This window comes from Leptosomus discolor, chromosome 9, assembly GCF_034619465.1.
Source record: "Leptosomus discolor isolate bLepDis1 chromosome 9, bLepDis1.hap2, whole genome shotgun sequence".
Lineage (NCBI taxonomy): Eukaryota > Metazoa > Chordata > Aves > Leptosomiformes > Leptosomidae > Leptosomus > Leptosomus discolor.
The window spans coordinates 24,590,951-24,611,363 of NC_141399.1; the positions used below are offsets into that span (position 1 = coordinate 24,590,951).

Consider the following 20,413-nt stretch of genomic DNA (forward strand, 5'->3'; position numbering starts at 1 on the left):
TTACAATTAACTGTGTGAAACAAAACGTATTTGAAGGAGTGCCGCCTCGTCCTCCCTCTTCTCCAGCTGCTGCTCATGAGAACCTGGCTCACAACAGAAGGGAACAATTTGGAACAAAATCCTTTTCCCCCAAAATAATTCTCCTTTATTTTTTTTGTGTAACATTTTTATATTTCCAACTATAAATAAAAAAAGAATAGAAAGAAGTTACAAAATTGCGTTGAATGGACCAGAATAGCACAGAATTTCTCACACATGATAAATCACTTCCCATCTTCCTCTTCCTCCTCCTTAGCCATGGCAGGGCCTCGTGCTTGGCACCGTAGCTGAGGGGGCCACGTGTCAGTCACTGACGATCTCATTTTCCGAATCTAAAAAAAAAAAAAAAATCCATATATGGATTTCACATAGAGGAAAACCCAAACAAAACCCAAAAGGGCCACATGAGATCGTGGACCTGGAGTGCGCGGAAGATGCTTCTGCCAGAGCGTGCCAGCTGCTGCGCGCAGTCCAGGTACCATAGGGAAACAGAAACCAAAATCCTCTGTTAATGCAGCACCCAGTCATACTGAAAGCTTAGAAGGATGAACATATCTACATTGGTGGCTGAACCTAAGCACCTTGTGCAGTCACTCAGACCACAGTCTGCAGGGGAAGAGCTAGTCTCCTAGGAGGCAGAAACAGAGAAAGCCAGCAAAGATGCCCAGCATCCGTCTTGGTGTATGGGACTCTGCAGCTGAGTAAGGAGGGGAGAGGGACACGGTGCTTGTGGGCCAGCTGGCAGCTGCTGCAGGAGGCTGCTGCAGGGATGGCGAGACTGCTGGGGCAAGTCAGGGGCACTGGCTCAGCAGCACAGCCCAAGCTCGCCTCCCTTGTCCAATGGAAACGGAACTAAGCCCAGGATCCTCCTCCCCCCAGGAAACAGGGATGCCATACTCCACACCAGCAGAACGCTAGGGAGGGATGGGACCCACCAGTCTCCACCACCCTTTGCAAACCACAGGGCGAGATGGCTGACCGGACATGAGAGGGCACAGAGATGCCGAGGGATTCAAATGACAGCACCAGCATAAAACGCAAGGAGGGTGCCAAAAGCACAGCACAAGGCTGAAGCAGCAGCAACACAGGGTGCCACCACGCATCCCCCGCATCCCGTGGTACATGCCCCACTGGTACACATCAGCTGTGCTGGTGACATGCACCAAAGCCCTTCTCTCTACAGCACGGATCACGCACACTGTTACTGGATCCAAAAGCATATAAGGGGTTTATATAGCATACAGTTTCCTAGATGTTTTCAGAAAAAATGCAGCGAGTCTTTCAGAACAGCAGGAAAGGTGAGGGACATCAGGGAAAGTGCACTTTGCAAACATATTCCGTCTGTGTCTGGAAGAGCTCCTGGTGGGTGTCTGTGTTTTAGGCTTTGCTTTTATTAAATACAGTCCAAATTTTCTCCCTTCCAGATTTCTTGCACTGCCTGCTCATAGGAAGAATCGCTTTTAAAGGAAGTAAAATCACGTCTTGATTGTAATTCCTCCCCGAGCTTCCGATCAACATCAGTTCCGCGCATCCACCTGAATCCAACACGTTTCTCAACATCTGCTTGCTATTGATAACCAGCATTTAGCACAGAAGTTCATCTGGCAAAACAAGACAAAATTAACTGTCTTCAGGTAATGGGGAAAATCCTTAGGAGAGCAGTGGGCCTGACCCACAGTTACACCACAGGTCAGCCACAAAGCCAAAACCAGAGTAAGCTCTCCAGGTGCATGGCTCTTCATACAAACTCTCACAGATGCTTCTCCCACGTCCCAGGGACAACCTCTTGACTTCATATTCTGAAGTCAGTCTGAACTCTCAATCAAAGACCGAAAGGGCAACAGTGCTGAAGAGATCAGAGAATCCAGTCACACTCAGAATTTTCTCGGTGCTGGGGAGAACTATGGGAAAAAGGCAGCGACTGCATATCTTGTAGCTGCTGACTAATGGTGAAAAAGTTATTAGATATAGTCTATCTAGCCTGATGAAGAAAAACGGAATGCTAAGGAAGTTTTTGCCTTATTTGCAAAGTAATTAAAAAAACAACAACACATGACTGATTACTTCTTTGGGGTATTTTGTGTCAGACCTAAAGAACACCCATTTGAGAAGGACTGTCAGCTCCTTATTTCTTCTTAAATTTCCTAGGTTTTCACAAGGTGTCAGAGCCCTGAAAATCTCAGAAAAACTACAATAGACACCAAAGAGTCGCCAGAAGAGTGGCTCAAGAGGCTCTTGCCATGCCCATCCTGTCACCTGAACTTCCTTGAGAGCAATGTTGCTCTAGCTGCACTCAGTGGTGCCTCAAGAATGAAAGGCAAAGTATGGGGATCTGCTCCTTTCTGAGGGAAAAAAAGAAATCCTGACTTCCTTCTGCCTTGTTCATGTATGACTACAACAACATGCTAAACACACACCATGAATCCATCCAGTGGCACTACATCAGAAGAAATTAATCCAAGCTTCCTTTGCTCACCAGACTTTGAAAAACCAAGAACTTGTGACAAGAATTGCACTGTTATAACAGATACTTTATCAAAATAGTAGGTTGTCTTCTACGCATTGGTGCTCCACACTTATCAAGCAAAATCTAAAGCTTAATGAGGCTTTGTGTGTAAAACGAACTATGCAGCCTCTAAACTCTTCACACAGAAGTTATTTCAAGGGAGAAGTTTTATAATCAAATATAGATCCAAGCATATATAGCAATAATCTTGATAGTACACTACAACTATCACTGAAAAAAAGGGCAGAAAGGACCACATAGTTTACGAAAGTTGCTGCCTCTCAGTATAAGCTTGACTTTCAGATTAATCAGTTACAAGTAATCTATTCACTGACACACCTAATGTCAGCACCACAGTACATCCAAATCCCTCTGAACAACAAGTTCTTCCATAATGCAGAATTTGTAACCTGACAGCTCCTAAAATCCATTTCATTATGTTGTACTTCTGGAGCTTATCTGCATTAATAAAAGAAAGAGCACGGTCAGTGCTGGAACATCACCTTCCTGCTGCATCTGCAGGGATGGTTCCACAAACAGCCCTACCTGAAAAAGCAAGTATTGCCCCAGTCAAGTCACTGATGTGTGTAAGTCGCAACACAACTCCCATCTGATCAACGGTTTGTTTCAGGAGTATACACAAAGGAAAATGATTGTATTTACCAGGTTCCTTCAGAAGAAACACTACAAGGATCAGCACACCAGACAGCTTGCCCAAACACTCAACTGAAGCTCATCCTGCCGAAGCACCAGCCAACCACAGCCCAACACCACAAATCAAAGAAATGCTCCTCAAGGATTCAATCAATAATAAATAACCATAGCAAGAAATTCCACGCGATTATGGTTTTTCTGTTAGAAATTTGATCCCATACCAAGATACTCATCCATCTGTGACAACAAAGAGCGCATGAATTCCCTGCTCGTACTCTGCAGAGAGACCGTGCCCACATTTAGCAACTATACACCTCTCCAGCACTGCCACCCTTCTCCACAAACATCGCCAGAAATTGGGGACTGAGAATGGCAGACAAGGAACCAGGGAATGCAAGGAAAGCTTATTAAGGTCTTAAACACAGTCACAAACTATTTAATTTGTGACTTCTGTCTCCAAGCCAACACTTTCACCAGCATCTACTGAAAACTCAGGTGAGGTGTAGTTGACAGCAAGGCAGAAAACTATGTAGGTTTTTGCCATACTAGCTAACATCTGAGACATCAGTCTTACTCAAAAAGACTTGAACCCTTTGCTTAATTAGGGAGGGGTGAAAGGAAAAGCAATGCTGAGATCACATCATTTCAGAAGAGAGACTTCTGATTACAAATCTCCAAAGCCAACTTCCAAAGAATGTAGGAGGACAGATGTTCTCCCTGTTCAAATATGCAGTAACGGAACAATACCAACAGGGACCCACCAAGCACTAAGTCATTGGGGCTCGTTTGGAAAAATTCTGAATGTTCTCAGAAATTAAAACATTGAGCTGGGACAACAACAAAAACAACAACAAAATGCTTGAAGGGAAAGAGCAACTACTGACAAAGCCAAGTTAAACTAATGACCGATTCAGAAGTATTAGTGATTTCCTTCCACAAAATAAAAAATGGCAAAACCTGCAACTTAAGAAGTTCATTTCAGAAATACTGCCATTTAGCGTGAGAGTGCCCTGTTCCCGAACACAAATATCTCTGTAGGAGCAAAGAGACAGCAACATTTGGCCTATTCAATCCCTCATCTTGTCTTTAATACCAGCCAATGTCAAACATTTCAGAGAATAGTAAAGAAGCTATACAGTAGACAGCAAAAAAGAAGCACTTTGGAGATAGGTGTAAATAGTTCAGTAATGTTTCCTCTTTGAAGCTATGGAATGAAGACCAGAATTAAACATGCAAAGAAACCGTAAGGGCCAATTTTACATCATTCTTTTGGATGAAATCTGTGTCAGGGAGGTTGAATCAGGATTTGCAGAAGAGCCTCAAATTGCTCAAACGTTTCTCCCTGCCATCTCTGGCTCCCTGCTTTGCACCCCTGCGGCAGACAAGTAACGCTGGCGCCAGCGGCTCTCCTCTCTCCCCAGCCCCACTTCAAGCAAGCTGGGGATGCGGTGGGAAAACAGGATGCGATTGCACATTTAGATACTCCACTGTTGTGATGTACGGCAACTGGAAAGCCAAATTAATGGCACATGGGCAAACTTAATTTGGCATTTCCAAACTACTGGATACGTCACTTGGCAGTTTAAAACATTTTTTCAGCATTTATATTAAGTTCCTGTAACTTCTAAAAGATTGAAAACTGGGGGATCTGCAAGCTCCCTTATCGAAACCTCATATTTAAAGCTGAGGATCCGTACTGACTGCACATGAGCCCTTGCAGAGCAGCACTAGGAACGTCGGGAGACAGCAGAGCTATGGGACACGGCTGCAGGCCTGCGACCAGTGAGGCAAGGAAACCTACCCAGTGGGTTTGCTGCACATCAAAGCAATATTCAGAGTCAGAAATAAACTTAGTTCAGTTCTGGGATCTGCAGGGGAATGTCTTTTTGGGAACAGACCCCCCCACCTCTGATGGTGCAGCATGGACCCCTCGGGTACCTCTCACTCCTTTTGCTCAAGAAGTTGTCCCTTTTATTTCATCTCATGTCATTTGCTTAATTGCCATCGAAGGTCAAAGCACCCTTTGGTACAATCAGCACAATTGAGAGCAACAAAATGTAGCTTGAAATTAATAGTCAGAGGAATTGCAGCCAAAACAGCTATCAGAAAATTAAAATCATGAATATGGAAATGGAAACATCAACCTCTGAGCCATTATTTGGCCCCAATGCCAGCTAAAGATGCTATAGTTAGGAACACACCAACTGGAAATTTGGAAGCTGCCTTTAATCCCTGCTCACAGGGGCTGCCCCAGCTGCCTGTCGCCAGCTCTGCCTGGGTGCACAGCGCATGCAACACAGTCACGGGCTGGGAGAGGAGGACTCCCAGCGAGCTGCAGCACAGATCGCAGACTTTCAAACGTACGCAGCACATAGAGCAAAGCCGCACGGGTCGGATGCACAGGAAGACAGAAGCAGGAGTATCAAACCTCTTCCCTGTATGTCCTTTCCTAATTTCTCCTGCAGCCTACACCAGTGATGGCATCCACCAAAAGGGAGCTTGCATTGGGGCGGCCGAACTTCATACCTTCGCCTCCCTGCATTTAAATGACGCCAGGGTGAAGTTAAAAGGCTTCCCTAGCACTTTTCAGTGTAGGACAGACACAGTCCTCGTGCCTCTTTCACCACCTACCAATCTCCAGCATCCCCATGTGTACCACCAGCAATACTGAAGGTACTAGCTCCTTAAAGGAACCCATTTAATGTTCCAGCCTGGCCTGCTTTACACCAGAAATACTGCAGCACACAAGGGATTTTCAAGCAACGTAACCTGTGAGGTGGTACTACGTGACTCCTGGAGCACTGTTTCACACTTCTACAGCTGCCAAGAGGTGGGACGCATCAGTTATGGGCAGAACCTGAGAACCAGCGGAGGCATCACATCTGCTCCTTCTACAGAAGTCAAGGGATAAGAGTCTGGAAAACAAACGTAGAGTTACCCGGAACTGCTGGGAATTGACACAATTCTACATTTTAGAAAAACACTGGGTTTTTCACGCAATTTTCAAGCACAAAATGTTTATTTTTCTTCTTTTTAACCTATACAATTTCTCGGGGGTTTTAGTGCCACTGACGTTGTCAGTATACAAGGGATGGACTATACAACAGGCAATAGCAACATAAACTGTAAGATTCAGTGCAAGCCAAAGGAAAACTGGTGTGAGAACATATTTTCCATGTTTGCTCATGAAGCATACAGACATGAATCTAAAAACCCCAAACAAATTAAAGATACATGTTACAGAGAACAGAAATCTCTTACTACAGTAAGTATTTTGCCCAGGCAGAAGACTCTGCATAATTGTCTATAAAATTCAATTCTAACTGAATTGATGGAATAATATATTCAAAGGGTACAAACAGAATAATTTAGACAGATATAATGCTCAAAGTACAATAGAACTATACAATTCATAGCATGGCAGCACATCTCTGCCCTTCAGCAGACAGTATAAAATGTCATTACAGTAGAGATACAGAGCAACGTGCCTTCAGATGTGACTGCACAGTTCGTGACCTGTGCCTGTAATGCTCTCCCTTAGAGCTTCAGAGGGAAAGGAGACTTACCATCAGCAAATCAGTTTTTAGTGGTTATCTTGTGCCTTTAGACTGCGAGGTGCAGGTGGAGACTCTATGCACAGTAAAACAGGCAAAAAACAACTTTCAAACAGGAGAGAGGTGTCCATGCCACCTACAGCGCAAAATTAATTAAAACTAAAAGAAAATAAAGAAATAAAGAAAATTTTCAAACAAAAGGTGGTGACACTCCAAAACTGAAGTATTAGATACAAAAAAGAATAGCTTCATGTTTTTATTCCGTTTCAGCGTGAATACTGCTAGCATGTCAGTGGCAAAACACCATTCCTAACCTTGGTGGACGAACCAAACCCAGAATACACCAAGTGCTGTGCTTACACGGTTCTTACAGCAACCTGGAGACATGTTCTCCAACAATCCAGAGTTCAGTTAGATTTCTTCACTTGTGAAACACGCATGAATTTGTAATTTAACTAAACTATAAAAGCCCAGTAGGGGAAAGAAAATGTAATCCAATTTGCTGATGATCCAGGGGAAAACAGTATTTGCCTGCCTGTTAGAGAAATAAGTTGCCGTCCGCAACAACTTTACCAAAGACCGGGGAAGAGAATGAATTGCACTGCCCAAAGCTATTACCTGTCCTTATATGGAACTTACTTCGATCACTCCATAAATGCTCCTATTTTAAAATGTGAATTTCACTACTCCTTGGACAAACACAAACAATTTTTTGATCGGCATCTCAAACAAACCTCACCTCACAATTACACTTTTTTTTTTAAAAAGCTTCAGAAATGAAAATTCAACCCCTGAATTAAAACAAAAGCATTTATAGCAGAATGAAACTGATAAAGAATGTCAAATGTAAACCTTCGATATCTTTGCAAATAAAAAGAACTTCAACTCACAAGCAGATTGTAAATAAAATACACCTTTCAAATAATTTTACATCTCTTTTGAGCTGGAACTAAAAAGCTGAAATTCAAGGCACTGTACTCCTGCAAGGGTTAGTACAATTTTCTAGTCATCAATTCAAGTACATCGACTTTAAGGATCGCAAGTGTAAAATATCAGAACACAACAGAATAGTGTCTTCAGCAATGGAATATGAGCAGATATTGCCATAACAGACAGACTACCTTGTGTGAAACCATTTCACAGTGATTGCTGGATGCAGTGTATGGCTGTATGCGCTAGCAGGCCTGACCAGGATCCCCGCCTTGTCCAATACGTATGGCATCCACACATCAATGCTCCACGTGACAATGCTGACATCATCGTTACCTACAGGAAGGCCACCGAGCTACGTCATCCGCAGGCGCGGGCCTGGCGGCTCGGCAGCGGGTCGCTGCAGTGGCACCGGGTACATCTGCAAGCAGGCTTTGCCGAAAGGCGAGAATGGTGCAATGCTCGGCCCTCTGACAACCCCGGGTGGCATGGCCAGCCCTGGCCACGGCACTCCGTAAATGGGTGGAGGGAAAACTCCTCTGTACTGACAGAGAGGCATCACGTAGGGTGTCACTGTGCCAGGGAGGGCAGGCCCTGGCATAGGCACTGGCAGGGACGGAGAGGCTCCAGGAGCTAACGCAGTGGGCATGGGGCAAGACGCTGGAACAACGCAATTTTTCCCCAATCCCATTCTTAACGAATTAACCTACAAAAAGAAAAATACAAAAAGCATTGCTATTAAGCTCCTCTTGCCCCGCCTGCCGCAGGCAGTGCTGGCAGGCAGAGAGACGCGTGTCCATGCTGGGATCACAGCGACGCTACTCCCTGCAGCGGCATGGCCCCCGCCAGCACCCTCATCCATGGCTGGGTACCTGCAAGGGGCTGCCAGCCGGCGGGGGCACAGGGGTGGCACCACGTCCTTGGATCTTGGTGGTGGGTTTTCCTTTTGGTTTTTGTTTATTTGTTGTTGGGTTTTTTTTTTCTTTTTTCCTCTATTTTGTTTTTAGGACAAAAAAAATGGAAATCAATAGCAAAGTTTGATACAGGGTGGAGAGGAAAGTTGTCTGAATATAGTGTTGTTATAAGGAGGCAGGAAGCATCACCAAACAAGTGAGAACGGAATGCCACCAAAAGCCATGAAAAACCTCCAATAGCCAAAGGACCTCAAGTATCTTTTATGCTCAGTCTTGTGCATAAAAGTAAATAAATTAAACTAAATGCAGAATTAACCCAAATCTCATACTCTTACAGCCATACTCAGAACAGGTTTTAAAAATTCTAGCACATATTTCTCTAAAAAGTTGTTTCATCCAGCCTCACAGAACTAAGACTAGTGATGAACGGGAAGAGATTTGCCATGGTGGTGAAATACCCAGCACTGGTGGTGGCTGAGACCAGGTGAGGCAACCCGGTAAGGGCACAGCAGGAGGCCTCAGGGGCTGCTGGGAACAATTCCAGCTATTTTCCTAAAATGCTATTAATATCCACTTCAATTATTCAGTTTTCGGATGTGAGGGGCAGAGAAAGAGCTCTCCTTCTTAAACAGGGGGATGGCCCAGCTTCCCAAATTATACCCTCCATTGTGTGCAAGAACAGTTGTTACCCAAAATGCTGCCCACTCTCTCTGCAGACAGTGTTTGCAGGATTTCATTATGGTTTTAATTTCACAGAATTTACTACTCCCTGCTCTGGTTCCCACCAAGCCAGCACCTATTCATGCCATAAGACAAAAAAAGGGTATTATTTAGGTCCAGGAATCTCCCATTAATTTGGTATTTCACATGAAACTGATAAAACTGGTATGAAGGTGAAATTTCAGTGGAAAACATGAATAGATGCATAAGACTGTAGGGAATGCTTACTCTATGTTTCTGATTTTATTATCGCTTCTCAAAAATAAAAACGGCAACGTCACTCTGGGATTTACTGCTTTGGGGAGTTAACCCATGCTCCAAAACAGATTTTAGAAAAATACAGAAGTATCTGATATCCTTCTTCACTTCACTGTCTTCAGTTCTAATCTGAAACCTGAATCTGATGGTAAGCATTGAACTAAGAGAAATAGCTGCTTCGATATAATGAATTTCACACTATTTATGTATAAAAGTCCAACAAAATTAACCGCAGAAACCAAAGAATAAAGAGGGGAACTGAGGACATATTTTTAAGACCTAAAGACTTCTTTAACCTATTACTAGACCCTTGTTTTAACATCTCCAAAATGATGGTTTCCACCAAACTAGACAACTGTGAGTGGATGACAACGGATGCCGTAAAGATACCCAACAGAAATATAACACTTCTTATACAAGCAATAGATTATACAGCAGCATTGACAATGTAAGGTGACATTTTAGCAAGTGGTCCTATTTAAAAATTCTATCTTGAAAATGCTTATTTTCATTTCTTTTAAAATACTGAAGAAATCCACCTCTACCCAATTCAAGCTTCTTGACTATTCTGTTCTCAGTAAAGCAGCAGCTGTATTTAAGGCTACGTATGTGCAACAAGGAATAAAACTGCATCATGCTCCAAAACCAACCGCTACACATACCTATTAAAAACTGTTAATGTCACAACAAATGCATGTTAATGATTTAAGGTTGCTTCCTCTACCTTTGTCGCATGCTTCAAGGGAGCAAAACACACACTTTAAGAGGCAACAAGACATCTAGCTCTTGCGTCTTCCCCTGGATAGAGGTCTCTTAGCCAAAGCCATATTTTAACCATCTTTTAACCAGCTCTGATGACTCAACACTGATGGAGGCCTAAACAACTGATTACTTCCTGCATGTAGATATCAACTGAAACATCAAAATCAATGAGAAGACTCCTCAAAACAGCACAAGAAGCTATGGATTTCCCAGCTCTAGGAAACTTTGGTCATAAAATTCAAAAGGAAGCAGATGGATATGCAAACAGTCATGGACAAGGTGTGTACCTACACTGGGGTCAAAGTCACAGCTGTAAACAGAACTAGCTTGGCATTTCAATCAATCAGGCTGGTATTTTAACAGAGGTACACCGAAGGAAGCCCCTGAGATGACAATACCCTCGTCAATGGTAAGGGAGTTTCACCCCCAAGTGCAAGCTCTTCAGCTGCCAGGGGGGTTGAAGCTTGCAAGTGGAGCTGTGAAACTGCAAGTTCTCCTGTCACTCACAAGATGGCCAATTCTGTGATGAAAGGACACATTTGTCATCCGCAGCTCCCTGCTTGCCCAGGTGACCTCTTCGCTATTACCTTGGCATTTTTGCAAGTTTGTTTGAAAGGTGCCGGTTCTGGCACAAGCTGTTATTCCAGAATGTGCGTCAACTACAGCACGTTATATCCTAGCAGTGACAAGGCTTCAGCTCCCAGTGCATCTTCTGGGCTTTGGTACTCTACTCAAAGCTTGAAGACAGGGGCGTGAATTGTTTATTTTACACTGAAGTTATCTTGGGAACTGAAAACAAATGGCAGAATACCAGACTCCTGCATCCACCTCAAGAAACCAATGTTTCGAGATCACTGAAAAACAAAAATCTTTATAGCCATAGCTTGCAGTCATATAGGACAAGTGTTGGGGCTTATTTAAAATACTCTAATCCTCCTGCAGAAGAGTAAAGCAGAAGTGGTCTTTTCCCTTCCTAATTCAGCTTTAGACGATGCAACACCCGTAATGAGGAATGACATTGATTATAAGACTTAGACAACTATGGATGGCATTACTTCATTTTTGATACTACAGTATTAATTTACTTCTGTTTGTTCTGCTGCCTGCCTAGAGCCTAGTCAAGTCATCTGCCCTGGCCTCAAGCAGGCTGATAAGGTAGACGCAGTCTCAAACTTAATGAATTTACCTTCATTTACATCTGTCATCACCATGTAAAAAAAGTCTGTCTGCTAGAGATAATTAATAGGAACTTTTTAATATATTTTTTTGGAAGGGAGACTGGGTTGAGATCCTAAAATGTATCCTATATTATATGGGAAGGAAGTGGAAGTCCCCTGCGTCCTCTTTCCCTCTGCATCTCAATTAGCCTTCTCTATAAAAGCCATATACTTACTGAACGAACACTTACGGCATTACCTCTGCCTGCTGCCTTCCTACCTCTGCTCACGCTTCCTCTCCTGCAGCTGCCAAACCCTCCCAGCACTAATAAACCTCTGCCCTGAGGGCATGTGCAAGTCCCTGCCGGGTGAGATATCTCTTGCTCCTGCTTCCCCAAACGTCTGCCTTCTGCTGTCAGTCTTTCCCTTGCTGCCATTTATTCCTATTCCCTCAAATAATCACACATACTTATTTAGAAAACAAGAATAATATATACACGAAGAAGAACATACACAAAAACATATGTAAAAATGAAACAAACCCCACTGGACAAAGGCCATGTTAGTTCAGAAAAAAAATAAATCTGGTCTTTGGACTTTTTTTAGTTGTTTACCTTGTTCTCATGCTTTACCAAGCAAGATCTGAAGTGCCACTTTAGCAATATTCATAGCTACAGTACTGTGAAAGTATATAGCTGAGAGTTCTATTCGACTTTTTACAAATATATATGTTTTTACACTAGAACAGATGAAATTAGGTAATTAACTGCAATTAAAACTGACTGTAACTATCACGACCCATTCAAAAAATGCAGGATTTAAGTTATTTTTCTTGCAGCTACATTTTGATAGTTATGTTATTAGCATTACTGTTTTACTTCTGTACGGTCCAGCTACCACTGAAACAAAACTGAATCACAGGACAGGATTAGAGCTGGCTGCCAACATGAGCAGGAAAAGGATGTTACTAAATCTTTTTTTAGTGGTTTTTTCCAGTTTGCTGAAAACCGAAACTTATCAGTGCTACTGAAGACTTGTGTTTGTGCTCTTCCAGGTTCCTGGAAAGCTATTCTGACATTCAGACTGAGCAGGCAGCGTTGAATAGTTTCAAACACAAATTAATCCCATTTTGTATCCTTCTTCTGATCCAATAGAGACAGAAGACACAGTAAAAGCTGTTAATAGTCCTTCTGCTCCATTTTTGCATCTGTGGCTATCTCCAGAAAGCCCGCTCCCCAGGCAGCCAGCTCACTGAAATCAAGACAGACTAAATGCAAACAGATGTGCAGCTATTACGGATGGTGCCTAAGCCCCAGCACATGTCACCATCTGACACAGACCTGCGTATTCACAGAAACCACCTTATTACGGACTTGGAACATGTTTACAACATTTTTGGGGTAATAGGTTTTTCTTCAAAACCCACAGAGCTATGTAACAGTACGAAGAACAGAAAATATTTTTGGTAAGCCCTTTATTCCCAGGCATCTTCAAATAATGCCTTTAACTACACAATATTCAATACTCGTTATACACAAGGCAGCTCATGTTCCTAGGCGTACTGCTTAACTGGTGGTAACCACAATTACCTGTAAAAAAGGATTATTTCATCATGTCTTCAACACAGATGAGCATGAGAGAAATAACTATTATCAGGCAGTTTTGACTTTGTCTTCTAATATCTCCTGCTACATTTCAAATTACCGCTGAGGAGATTCCATGTGTATTTCCATGTTTAAATAAAACATTTGAAAAGGAACATTTCAGAGCTCCTGTGACATAACTGGATGCGTGAAGGTTCCCCCACAGACTTCTAATATATATCAAACCGGGATTTTCAGCCAAACTGGCAGGTAACTTCCACAGAAACAAAAGTAGAATTTAGTCTTCTTTGCATCCCAATTATTTGATTGCTTTCTACACTTCTGATGATAAAGAGGATGAAAATAAAACCACTAACTCTTAAACACACCACCAATTTCTCTTCTGAGCTGACTTCCAACCTTAAGAGTCGCCTGCCTTTAGTTAAAAAAAGGTACCAATAATATATTGTATTCACACAGCAATTTGCTGATGGTGCTAGAAGCATCTCAAGAAAAAAGATAACTCAGGAAAGTTACTCCTGTCTTTCCAGGGTGAAAGGGAAGACTTGAAGTTGGCCACACAACTACCCTGCGTGTTAATAACAGTGGGTGTACAGTAAGAGAAAATAAAAAATTAAAAAGTAAATAAAATAACTCTACCCCTAACCAATAAGGATTTGTTGCAATTTTCCTTTGGCCTAGAGATTGGAAAAAACACCAAATACAGAGTAGAAAGGGGCCATTTGATTTGATGCCTTCTTTGTCACACCTTGTATAACAGAAGCCCTAGAATCCCCCCTCCAGGAGGATGCTCACCGCCTACACGGCCTCGGTGTCACATACAAGAGCTCTGTGCAGTGCCAATTCCAGGGGACCTATAACCAACAGAACACCATGGGACAGCTCACATCACTCCTACTCCTGTTTAAAAACCCTTCAAGGAGACTGTCCAATAACTTCCAGAGACAATTTAGAAGTGAAGGTATGAACATGCCCTCCCTCCTACCCCTCATTTCAATCATCGCATGAGACCTAAAATAGCTTCTCCTAAAACAAAACACCCAGTCTGAAGATATGAGACAACCTGCCCCTAGTAGTTTCCTGATAGTTTGTTCCAGTCAAAAAAAAAAAAAAAGACATAAGAATCACCATGTTTCCAATTTATCTAGCCTTTATTTCCAACAGAAAATCTTATTATAGCTTTCTCTGATGGGCTGGAAATCTGTTTAGTGCTCCTTATTCTTTTCTTGCAAAGGCATTTTTGTATTTGATCAAAAAGACAACAAAAAGATGGTGTTAACAGATGGACAGAAGTAGTACAGCCTGAGCTTTACATGCTCGCTGTTAGAAAGCTATTTTATCCATCCTTTATGTGACTTCCTGAGTTCTTTTTGTCTTTTCAATACCATTTTAAAAGGTAGACTCAACGATGATTCATTGCAGATATAACATCTCCCCATGTAGCTCATCAATCCAAGCACTAATGTTATGGGTTGCTTGTCCGGCTGTCCAGACTATGGGTCCTTAGGGATCCTTTCACACAATTTCCTTCCTCCTCCTCTTTTGGCTATTTTTCTCCCAACGTCATGAGGCCCTCTCTTCCCTTAATTTCAATTTCCCTTTTAGGGTAAATTTCAAAAGGTACAAACAGCAGAACGATGCTCAACTCCCAAAACAACCCTTGTAAAAGTCTTTCAAATCATATCCGCTGCCCTGTTTTCTGTCAGCTGCTGCATGCTGTGCCATCTTCATGGCCAATACCCCAACAATAACCATGCTAGGAATATCTGCTATCTACCTTTGCATCTCTTCTGCAGCCCACATGGCCCTACAAGGACTTGATGCACAAAACCACCCAGGGGAAGGTGGCGCCAGGCTCGTGAGGTCTCAAGCTGACTGCCACTCTTCGAAGCAACAAGGAATGATGTGAAATGAAGGGCAGGGAATCCCAGCCTCTCTGTGCTCTTGGTAAATTATCTCTAAAAGACTTCAGTCAGCTTTGTTAATCCCCTAGAACAACTGCCATGTTCTAGAGAGAAATAAACCCTCCAAAATCAGTGTACTGAAACAGGGACATTCCTGTTCCTCTCACAGCGATACCCTGCCTTCTCCACAGGTTTTGAAACAGAGATATCAAGGCTGCAGAAGGTAAAATTAACCCTAAATTTATGTTAATGGGTGATTCAAATAAGTAAAATAACCACTTTCTTTTCCAGAGTTGTAAGTGGGCAAAACCCCCATCAAATACTTCAAACTACAGCAGAAGTCTTGGAAAAAAGACGTCAAGCTGCAAAAAGCACATCGAAAGAGAGTAAGAAGTGATCTAACAAAACAAAATCTGTGCCCTCACCATCACTTTCCAGAAGTCTTCAATTGTGTTTACTTAGCACCTATTTTGACTTATTTTATGAGAACTAATGGGGTCTTAAGTAGATGTTGCTGCTATTCCAGAATGGGTTTACACTGGTTAAACCATCACTACATAGAAGGATTATTTACTCTCTGGTTTTTGTTTATTTATGGCAACTAAGAATTGACATAAAATTGCTTAATAAATTTGCACAAATGCTTTTCCTTGTGAAGTTAGTGACTCTACTAACTCAGGCACCAGTAGGTACCAAAGCAGACACATTAGCACAGTTCCTGCTTTGGCACATCTCAGCTCATGAACAACTACAGAGCTACCACTGCTGCATACAAGTTTTTTTCCTTCTACATGCCAAGAAAGCAACAGTTTACTATCCAGATCCAGTTATCTTGTTTTTAAGGGATTACAGAGCAGTCCCTCACTCGTTTTGTTTTCTCTATTTCTTTGCTTTTAAAATTTATTTCTTTTCCTCTACTTTGGCTCAATTTCCAGTCTTCCAAAAAAAATAAATCCAGCAAAAATTATTAGTCACAGAATCACCCAACCGTGAGGAGAAGGAAGAGGTCTGGAAACCCAGACTAGGGTGGGACAGAATTGTAAACTGGGATTCTTCATTTATTTTTGTGCCTGCCTCCATATCATCACTCAGCCATGAAAATGAGCACTGAATGCAGACACAAATGCGCATTGCAATGTTTGTTTCCTGCTATTGAGAATAAGAGGGGATGAATAGGGATGCTTCCAATTTCCATTTTGTTGTAGTTTACTTTCACAGCATTTCTAAAATGGTATTTCCATGGGGCAGAGAGCCTGGTACAACAAGCAAGGGTCAGAAACACATCCAGCTGTCCCCTATCTCAGCACAGCACTCACTCTAATTCCGCTAAAACAAAGGCTTTCTACCACCAAATCACCAGCCCAGAGACGTTCTGCCTTACGAAGATCAATATCAAACATCAAAAAGAAGAAAACTTTAGGAATAGTTAAAATCTAAGTTGAGCAACATATGGTTAATAGTATGAGTATTGCTGTTAATAAGCAGTTTGCAATTTAAAAATATATGTTTTATATATATATATATATATATTGCAGCCCATATATTCCCCCAGATTATTCCAAAAGACAATTTAAAAAAAAGAAATCTGGTTTAGTACTTAAAGAAAAGAGACAGACTTTATAGGAAGTATCTATCTGAAGTACTTTAGTCTATGTCCTCCTCCTCCAAATCTGAGTCCTGCAAAGGCTTTCAGACACATAGCAAAAGGTACGTTCTTCAAGGAGTGCCACTTACTCCACATGCCTCATTCTGTGTTTGCATGGGATTAGCCTTTGGCTCCATGTCTTGCCTTTTTTGGTTCTGCTTCAGTTGGTTTAAGGAAGGTTTTGTCTGTGCAGCTCCAACAGTTTTGCTTGTCCACTGATCAACCAGCTTGTGAAGATCATCTGTGAACGTCCCTTTCTTGTTGTTACTGTTGTTGGCCTGAACCTGCAGGGTTGATTGCGGGAGGGGCTCAGGACACGTTACAAGACTGTTTGTCGAGGATCCTGGAAAATCACACACAAATAAAGTTGATAATGGCATCTCTGCTTCACCACTTTCCTGCTCTAGCAGCTTCTCATCTACTACAATTCAAATGTTGGCTTTTTGGATTTTTAACCCTCCCCCTCATTTCTACAGAACACCTTTGCTTAAAGAAATGGTCCAAGTCCAATGCGTTCGTATTTTCTATCACATTATGTTAGCTTAGCCACTAGCTGTTGCACCCACAGCTTCTCTCTAGGTGATATTAATGATTTGGAGAGAAAAAAGGAATGCAGTCACAGTAACACTGACATCCTAAGGCTTACAAAGTCTCTTCAGAGGAGACTACCATGAGATAGTGGGAGGCAGGATGTACTACTTGCTTAAAGTGCACACATTTAAAGATGAATTTACCACTTATTTTACTTGCATAAGTTCAATGTCCTCCTGGAAAAATGTAATTGTCATATAGGTTACAAGTAGGGTTGGCTAATATGCCTCAAGGGCTTCGGGAACTCACAATCTCCCTTGATGTTAGCACCATTTACTCTGCCATCTGCATATTTTTGGGAAAAAACAAAACAAAACAAAACAAAAAACCACACCAAAAAACCAACATTGGGACCATGAATGTACAGAAGAAAGAGGAGAGGAGGACGTAAGTGGCTGTGTGAATTTTGGAGACAAAGATACAGAACTTTTGGTATAGATAAAAGCAGACAGGAAGGTTATTGACAGAGATTTAATTTGGTATGTTCACTTAATTCTAGAATAACTAGGCAAAAAAAAAAAAATCTGTCCTTTTTACGTGTTGGTAACTACAAGTCTGACACAGCAAGATCAGCAGGAAAGAGCAACCAAAGGTGCCTGAATTTGACCTAAGCAGAAAATAAAGTAAAGTAACTTTTCAGCTAATGTATTTGATACAGCTAAATATTTGAAATAAAGACCATCTCTCCAAGCAAAAAGTTCATAGAACTGTAGTAAAATTATTATATAGGCAAACATGAACATTCAGTCTTCTTTTTTCTGTTAATCATTTACCAAGCAATGAAACAGAGTAAACTAATTAGTCCTATGGTTATATAAAAATACATTAATAACCTTTAAATGATCATGCATTCAACCTGCAACATAACTTTGAAGTGAATACTGCTTATTGCCTTTGCCTTTGCTTGGGGGAAAGGGACCAGTGAGAAAAATAAGTATTTTGACAGGAAAGCTCTTCAATTAGCGTTTAATATTTCATGCAGGTCAACAGGAACAAGATTGTTTTAAGCTATAAATTCCTCCAGCAGAGAACTGCAGTCATATAAAGGTGTGTATTTCAGAAAGACAAACACTGAATCCAGTTTTCTCGTGGCATGCGTGCACAGTCTCACACACAAATACAACTGTCTTGCAGCATGCGTGGTTCCCAAGACATCACTGCACATGCATTATTATGAAAGTATCACAATTTATACAGTCTAATTTCATATCAGTATAAGTGCATCATCTCTATTTATTAAACAACTAGCTTTTAGTAAAAAAAAATAAACAAAAATCAAAAAGCATCCCATGCCATGAAGGAAATACTGAGAAACAAAAATGGGATAGTTACTACTACTGTGATCTTTGCCTAGACATAGTCGTTTCAAGGTGGACCCTACAAGGTAAAACAATACAAGACATACTGAATTAGATAAGACTAAACACAACAAATCTGACGGACAAGCTTCTGTACTTTTAAGCAATCAAAAAGTAGTTATTATGCAAGAAAGGACAGACAAAGTCAGCAGTTCAGGTGAATAAAGGAAGCCTAAATAACTGGACAGCTCAAACCTTTCTTAATGTGCAGCCATTCAGAAGCTTTGAGAAGTACAATAGCATGCCAAAAGCAAGTTCCCATGACTTGAAGATGCATTTGGTTGGGTTTTTGTTCAGTTTTTTTTGTTTGGGTTTTTTTTTGTTTTATGTTTTGTTTTTCCAAATTGCGTTGGCTTTCTAATAGGAGGTTTTGATTCCTACTCTATTTATGCAGGAAATGATGTCAATTCAGTTTGTGACAGGAGGCCAAAAATGCTTTCAGGAACAAGTCAAGCTAGTCTGGCTGCAAAGACAAACCGTAAACCAACCCTAAAAGTCCTGTTTTACAAGTCCAAAAAGATACATTGTCCTGCAGGTCTGAGGCCAATTGTTTCCAAATACTTTATTAGTAGGATTTGTGTCTGAATGTGAGATTCTAAACTTCAATTGAAAGTAACCATGAATGAGTTTCCCTTCTGCTTTGCCCAAGTGCAGAAAAATAATCCAGCAGAGTAGTTGAGTTTTCATTTAACCAAACTACGTGGGTTTTTTTCATTATTATCTCGTTACGTCCTTCATTATGATTTTACATAGTCTGTTGGATAGATCGTTAGAACGCCAGAAGTGCACCGAGAACCCTACTTGACTGTCAGATCTTGCCAGACATAAGCACCATTTCTATTTGAGTGCCAAACTTCCTGAAAGGTATTTTGGACTTGGTAAGAAGAATATCACCATGGTATGGGAGGAGATGAATATCTGACATGGGGCATGGCAAGTTTATCATGAAGGACTTGAAAACATGAGCAAAATCAGAGTGGGGCAAAAAAGCAAGATACAGGATGTATGTGCTTTTTCTCTACAGCAAACTAGTGTCAATATTTCATGTTACTGTGCCAGAAACGCAGCTTTAAACTCAAGAGATTGCAGGTCCAGGTTGACGTAGGCTCTGAATGAGTCTTCAAAGGAGAAAGGAGAGACATCAGTCTGAGACTGAGGAAGAGAAAGTAAAGAGGGAGCAAAAAAAGGCAGAAATGTTTGTGCTTTGATATGTGTGGCATGAGGAGGAAACAGAAGGATTGCTTTGAAAGATTTTATTATTTTGTATTGCTTAATGAGGGTTCTACTCCAGGAAAATCAGAAGGACATGACTACAGTTATGTCTTACGCAAGCATGACCAAGTTTAGTTTCCCATCTCAAAGCTAACAAATACAAGTCACGTTCACAACTCAACAATCTGCGTCATATTTTTTTTTCCCCTCTTTCCCCTCAGATATACCTTAAAGTTAGCCAGCAACTCCAATTGTGGGAACATCAGTAGCAGTAATACTAGAATGCCATTTTCTTAACTGTCCTGCAGCATTTCTGCATGTAGCAATAGGTAGTATTTAGCACAATATGTATGCAAATGAAAAGCAACTGCCTGCAAAAAATAAAAGCAGGCAGCTGACTACAGTACGTGCTTAAATGCATGTAAAAAAGTTTAATCACCAACTCTTCCATTTCCTGAAAACCAAGTCACAAGTTTATATACACCTTGGGTGCCAAATCAAACCTGGGTCCCCCCACACGCGTGGGGAAGCAACAAAGAGCACCAATACTAGACAGTCACAACACACGCGTGAGCGGAGCCAATGTTAAGGAAAATATCACAGGA

The 20,413-nt window shown here is 41.5% G+C and overlaps 1 protein-coding gene across 2 annotated transcripts in view; it reads right to left on the minus strand.

The window, feature by feature from the left end:
* Positions 1-263: 263 nt before the first annotated feature.
* Positions 264-20,413, minus strand: part of WNK2 (WNK lysine deficient protein kinase 2) — a 114,088-nt gene continuing 93,938 nt past the window's right edge. The window contains exons 25-27 of one of the 2 annotated variants that reach the window (XM_086469665.1): positions 18,571-18,615; positions 16,737-16,990; positions 264-371 (exon numbers count right to left, since the gene is read on the minus strand). In XM_086469665.1, coding sequence (XP_086325791.1) covers positions 264-371; positions 16,737-16,990; positions 18,571-18,615 — 407 coding nt within the window. Of the gene's footprint in view, positions 372-8,038; positions 8,390-16,736; positions 16,991-18,570; positions 18,616-20,413 lie in introns of those variants that run through there. The other variant, XM_086469664.1, reaches the window with a different exon arrangement.